The 6,957-nt window shown below is 35.7% G+C and overlaps 1 protein-coding gene across 1 annotated transcript; it reads right to left on the reverse strand.

Moving 5' to 3' along the window:
- Positions 1–663: 663 nt before the first annotated feature.
- LOC113312689 lies at positions 664–4,421 on the reverse strand. Its single transcript, XM_026561426.1, has 4 exons — positions 4,367–4,421; positions 4,212–4,259; positions 1,354–2,151; positions 664–968 (listed from the first exon to the last, which is right to left on the reverse strand). The coding sequence occupies exons 1-4, from the start codon at positions 4,419–4,421 to the stop codon at positions 664–666; spliced, it is 1,206 nt and encodes a 401-aa protein (XP_026417211.1).
- Positions 4,422–6,957: the final 2,536 nt, after the last annotated feature.

Raw genomic sequence — 6,957 nt, forward strand, 5'->3', positions numbered from 1 at the left:
ACGCCATCTTTGGCAGGTGCAAGTCTTGTTCAGCAGATCAACAGTGTGAGACCTGCAGATGCGTAAAAAGATTTTCAGCACAAATAACTTAAAAGCAGTACATATATGCAGCACTGCAAACAAATATAAAAAAACAAAACATATGATTCACTCCTACATGTTACATGTATGCTATAGTACAGTAAAAGTTGTTTTATGGGATAAAGCTAACCTAGGAGAATGAATCTCATACTCATACGCATATGACTGAGTAACATTCCAAACTCGACCAATTTGAATATGTTCTTTACTAACGCCTCGTAGGTAGGAGTGAGCTTCTCTGGGTCCATCAAAAGACTCATTTTGCGACGTTCATTCATCAACTCCATAACGTGTAACCTATGAATGGAACAAAAAGAACACCTGTAATAAATTTTGAACAAAACAAAAATGAACCAAAAACAAAGAAAACACCAACAAAAAAAACACACACACAAACCTGATCATGTCAACGAGGGCGCAGGCAGGCAACCTCTTGTCTTTCCGAATCCAATTATTGAAGGACTCAGCAACGCTTGATGTAGTCTGACCAAATCTACAGCCAGTGAAGAACGCGCCGGACCAATGTTCCCTAGGCATATTGCGGCAATACTCAGCAACCCCAGGCATTCCCATTAACTCCATTTACATTAGTGCTTCTTCATATCTTGCTGGTGTGAGAGCATAAGTTTCTTTTTTGAAACAAGCCATAACTTCTTTGTACTTCTCGTTCGATTTCCTGATTGGTAAGTTTCCTTGCAAGTGGTAGTAACAATAGCCATGACGGGAAGTAGGAAAGTTTTTAGGAATAACCCTCAACAATCCTTCATGACGATCAGACATAAAGGTGATAGGACGGTCATCAACAATGTTGCTAAGATTGCACATAAACCAATCCCAATTGTCAACATCCTCTCCTGGGACCAATGCAAAGGCTAGCGGATAAAAACCTGCAAAAAACAAACATTACATATATTATATACTGTCACTAAATATGTTGCTATATTCATAGACGTAACATATATTATGTACTGGAAAATAGACTAAGAATTTCCAGTACATAATAGACATATTGTACTCAAAAAAAGGTCTTATGCTTACATATATGAATTAGTGTGTGTTAGACACAATAACTTTTCAGTACATAAATGGTATACTCAAAAAGTTCCAACGATTAAAAGCAGTGAATAACTTGTAAACAATAACAATTAAAACGTAACAAAGAGCACTTTCCTTGATTCCCATTCAGACAAGTAGCAGCCATAAGGGTACCTCTAAATCTCCCGGTCAGAAAAGTTGCATCAACAAAAATCATTGGTCGACAAAGTCTACAACCTTCAATACAAGCGCCTATTGCAATGAATAACCTTTCAAATGTCTGAGTTGCATCGTTAAACTGAAAATCCGCATAAGAGCCCGGATTTGTTTCTTTCAATGAATTCACCCACCAAACCAGATCAGAGTAAGACTTTACATCATTCCCAAAAATTTCATGGTGTGACTGTTCCAAACCATGATATGCATGGTGATATTTGATATTAACACCAGCACCAACTTTTATATAATCTTCAATTTCGCGAGGCTTGATAAGTGGGTTGTGCATCACACGATCATGAATAAGGTTGTGTACCAGCTTCTTCGATACTTTAGGACTCCTCAACTTCACACCAGCTCCACAAGTGTGCCTCCCAACATACTTTTTTATCCTAAAAACATCGCAAGTAGAATCAATAGCAACTGCATGGATCATCCAAGTGCATGGGACTTTACTGCATTTCATTTTGAACCTTTCACGATCATTCTTCACCTTTGTTACGCGATACCCAGTCTTCAAACAATACTTTTGACAGGCCAACCGAACAACATCAACACCACCACGAAAAAGCTTGTTAGGATCATCAAAAACATTCTCCCACCCATCAGACAGAAGAGGTTTAACAATTTCTTTTCCATCAGTTTCATAACTATCTCTATCTGCCCTAATCAGTTCTGAATTGTTGTCGACGTCGCTGAATATAGAGGAACTACATCCACCAGCAGAAAGAAAATCCACATGCAGCTCAAAGAACGCCGATTTATTTGAAAAATGCAAGGCAGCGAGACCATGAAGTTGAAAGTCAGCAATCACGGGCACTTTGACACCATTCTCAACATAAGTGATGATAATCTCAGAAGGGTTCAAGGTTCTCCAGTTTTCACAAATAAGAAATTTCAGGTCATCAATACTAGACTTAAAAGTAACCAGGTGAGCAAAATGATGATGCTTATAGTAAATGTATGCATAGCAGTAGGTATTTGGATTGGAACACTCTGCATCAGACATGTTTTGAACCTGCAAATGTGACAAAGATGTAACAGTATTAAAATACAGTATTTCACATACGTACTGATGGGTCAAACTAAAAAAAGTGAGAGATCTGTGCAAGAAACAGAATCTAAGAGCATAAACAATGAGTATGTCATATATGTACTGCTGGATAATACGATCTGAAAGTGAGAACAAAACTGATTTTGAAAAGAAAACAGAAAGATAATCAAATCGAAAGCTAAAATAAGCTAAAAACTTAACAATCTAACCAAATAACTGAATAAATACGAACAAGATTCATAAAAAACAAACAGAACACAACCAATCTCCATGATCCAAAATTCAAATCTTAAACATGATTCAAAAACTGTAGCAGAAACAATGAGTATGTCATATATGTACTGCTGGATAATACGATCTGAAAGTGAAAACAAACCTGATTTTGAAAAGAAAACAGAAAGATTATCAAATCGAAAGCTAAAATAAGCTAAAAACTTAACAATCTTACCAAATAACTGAATAAATACGAACAAGATTCATAAAAAACAAACAGAACACAACCAATCTCCATGATCCAAAATTCAAATCTTAAACATGATTCAAAAATTGTAGCAGAAACAATAAGTATGTCATATATGTACTGCTGGATAATACGATCTGAAAGTGAAAACAAAACTGATTTTGAAAAGAAAACAGAAAGATAATCAAATCGAAAGCTAAAATAAGCTAAAAACTTAACAATCTAACGAAATAACTGAAAAAATACGAACAAGATTCATAAAAAACAAACAGAACACAACCAATCTCCATGATCCAAAATTCAAATCTTAAACATGATTCAAAAACTGTAGCAGAAACAATGAGTATGTCATATATGTACTGCTGGATAATACGATCTGAAAGTGAAAACAAACCTGATTTTGAAAAGAAAACAAAAAGATAATCAAATCGAAAGCTAAAATAAGCTAAAAACTTAACAATCTCCAAATAACTTAATAAATACGAACAAGATTCATAAAAAACAAACATAACACAACCAATCTCCATGAAACTGTAGCAGAAAGAAGAAAATAGAAAAGATTAAACAACATACCTGTTAAAATCACTAAAGAAATTTCAAAAACCCTAGTCCAAAAGCGAGAAGAAGAAATAGAGCAGAAACCGGATGTGAATTCGCTGTTTTTTTTTTAGAAACTTTGAAATAGGCTGCTTAAATATATGTAGGATTGGAAGGTAGTTTAGATATTTGAAAATTTCACATGATTTGTCCCGCACTTGTACGGGACTTGGGATTAAAAAATTGGGTCCATTTTTATGTTTTCTTTTTATTATGGACCACTAGTTACTGGGCTTTAGTGGGTGGACCTGCCACTAACTAGTATCACTATAATAGTACCTATTGGTAATTCCTAGTTTATCGAATCTATGGGATATATCATCCCTGTATTTTCGAATCACGTCTATTCTAGCCGAAAACTGCAATTGAGTCACATTAAAATTCAACCAAACTCGAACCCTGAATTTCAAACCTTCGCTGCAACTCTTTTCCCGATTATCCAGTCCAAGTCCATCGAACCAAAATGCCAAACCAGGTACTTTTAACTTAGTCAAGTCCAGTCCAGTCCAGTCCAACTAAATATAGCAATTGAATCACGTTAAAAGCCCTCTAATAATCGAACCCTAAGTTCTGCTCGTGGAAAACATTTTCCCGCCAAAAACATGAATTCAAATAAGGAAGATGGTTGCCCCTTATCCTGTTGATGGGGTACCGATAGTAATTTGGGTACCCCTTATCCACTGTTGGGGTCCATTGAGCAGTTGTCCTTCGGGTGCCTTTAACGCATTTCTGGGGTGCTTTTAATAATTCCTCCGGGGGTCCAAATACCACTTTTCGAGCCAATCTTGCCCCGAAAGCTTATTTCTCCAAATATACCTACAAAAGAATAAAATAATCAAATAAGTACAAAAATGAGTACTAAAAATATAGAAAATCGAGAAAAAAATAGACACATAAATGCGTCTATCAACGGATAAGCCAACCATCAGATGAGGATGGGGGGAACATGTGAGGGTTCAACATGCGCGGATGGTCCATTTGAAAATTCCATCAGTTGCATCCATTAACTGAAGAATCAACATGTGACTGTTGGCCTGGCCTATGACCAGTCAATAGTCAGGGGACTAATGTTGATACATGAAAATAACTAACTCTAAAAGGGGTATCCCCTTAGCCTACTAAGGGTTCCTCTTAAGAAGAAAAAACTTGGGGACTAGGTCCAACCCATAGGATAATGGATGGACCTAGCCCAAGAAGGAGAATCTTGAAATAGTTGGGTCTCATCCCTAACAAAATGGGCCTTTTTCCTATTTCCTTGATAACTTGGAAAAGAGAAAAGTGGTAGTTTTGTAATATATTAGCCTTATGAGTATTTATTCATAAGGAGGAGAGGAAGGAATATTATAAAAGGGAAAGAAAGGAGACTTAGGAGGGGACATTCAATTCATCTATTTTTCTCTCCTTCTCATTATCTCTCCATTCACCTCTAAGGGGATGGGCTTGTTGTGGCTTGGACTTGCTTCTCTTTCCCACTTTTACCCTATCAAAAAATGTCACTTAAAAAAACAAAAAAAAAACTCACTAATCATGTCTTATGCAGCGGCTTGGAGTATCAAAGACGGAGAAGATCCGTACTTATGGGATATTCGGATTCACAAAGATATAATAAAGCAGCTAATGAACAATGAATACTTGGAAGAACAAGTAATACGCTACAGTTACATGTTTTTTAAGAAGCTGCAAGATGAAGTGGATAATGCGAGTTATCAACAGAGGTATGTGCAATCTGCATTCATGAGGCCAGATGCTTAGGTAAGTTAAAAAAAATCATTTCCCAACACTTTAACTTTTATTATGAATCCGCTTTTAATAAAAAAACTGTTACTTTTGCTACATAACAAGTCATCACAACTACTTTTTCTGCATGACAAGTTATTCATCACTGCATATCCTGTTATGCCCATATTATTTCTTCTGCATAACATGTTATGCAACTAGTTTTGAACTGCATGTCAAGTTATGCACAAATATAAACTGCATAACAAGTTATTCAGCATTGTTTCCTACACATGTTGTGCACCTTTTCAATTGCACCCACTAACCTTTTTTTTTTTCTAAAAAATATTTCTTCTGCAGTTTTATGTTAAAACCAAGGACACAACTGGGATTGTCAAATTTGTTGAAGAATCCATCTTGAAACTCCCTATTAAAGTTGAAAAAATGTTCACATTGGACATTGTTAGAGTATGACTTAACAAAGGGTGAGTGGAACTTGTACAACAGTCTTCCGAGCTATAAAGTTAAATGCAAGAATCAGGCTATTCAAATGGCAAATGCTTATATACGTTATTTGATCTAAAGATATGACGAACTGAAACTATCACCAGAAGTCGTGGATATAAAGAGGGAAAAACTTGTATACAAGGATATTCTTATCCACAAGAAGCTTCCTGGACAAGGTCATCACCCTGACTGCCTCATATTTGTCTGTTACTATATGAAGATGAGTATGAAGTGCCAAGTCAAACAGAAATGGGAGAAGTTAGGAAAGGAAGATGCAGTAGCCAAAGCCAACAAGAATATAGTAAGTTTGGTATTGGAAATGCGCTGACAGATATTCAAAACAGTTGGGTGATAGATGCCAATGAAGACGTTTGAGATGCAGTAGTTGAAGTTGTACGCAAATGTTCCTGATGTTGTGCATAATTGAAAGGTTCAAACGTAACTCTGTTTTAACAACCTAACTGTTGATAGGTTGAGCAATTTAACTTGGGAGTGAAAACTAATTGGAAAGTAGTTGGTGTAAAGCTTAACTTCAGTCAGTAGTTATGTGTAATGTGTTGGTATGAACCTTGTCTGAACAACTTATATCTTGTTATGTTACGATGTATATATATATTAATGCTTGTTTCGGTGCTTCTATTTGTTGCAATCTTATTTTACAAAAAGTAGAAATACTGGCATTTAACCGTACTATGATAACGAGGGGGCGTTGTCCCCTCGACCCCCTATTATAAACATAACATGTTATAAATCTTACAATGCATATGAAGGGACAGCAGGTTGCATGACTCTTTCTGCATCCATCTTTAAAAGAATAAACGCATAATAGATTGTGCATCTTGGAAAAAAAATGCATAACAAATGATGCATCTCCAAAAAATAATGAATAACCAATTATGCATCTTCAAAAACTAATGCTAATAACTTACGCATTTAAAAATAAAAATGAATAACAGTATCTGATAGAAGCAGAAAAACACACAATGAAAAAAGAAGTACTTGTTCATAAAAACCAATACAGAAACTAATTAAAGAAAAAGTTTTACATCTAAAAAAAAATCTGCGAATGAAAAATGAATTAGGTTCGAATGTAAAAGTAATAGTCTGAAGAAACCAACAAGCTAATTGCTCTCCCTTAACTTCCCTTAGGTCGCTTCGGCGGCTTCTTATAACATGTAGGCTTTGTACAAGATTGCTTGTTGTGATGACTGGTGGACCCGGGAATGTGTATAAAATTGAGTGAAATGAAACGGGCCTACAGTAATACCGCAAGTGCACGGTCGTCAGTTGT

Source organism: Papaver somniferum, chromosome 9, assembly GCF_003573695.1.
Source record: "Papaver somniferum cultivar HN1 chromosome 9, ASM357369v1, whole genome shotgun sequence".
Lineage (NCBI taxonomy): Eukaryota > Viridiplantae > Streptophyta > Magnoliopsida > Ranunculales > Papaveraceae > Papaver > Papaver somniferum.

Bases quoted from the DNA above. Each gene is read 5' to 3' on its own strand.
- LOC113312689 (XM_026561426.1), bottom strand. From the start codon at position 4,421: ATGGACCATCCGCGCATGTTGAACCCTCACATGTTCCCCCCATCCTCA. The intron at 2,152-4,211 runs GTATTTGGACCC...ATGGTGTCAAAG, and splicing joins CAAGATTGGCTCGAAAAGTG to TGCCCGTGATTGCTGACTTT. The intron at 969-1,353 runs GTTGTAGACTTT...TGTTTTTTGCAG, and splicing joins AATAGGCGCTTGTATTGAAG to GTTTTTATCCGCTAGCCTTT.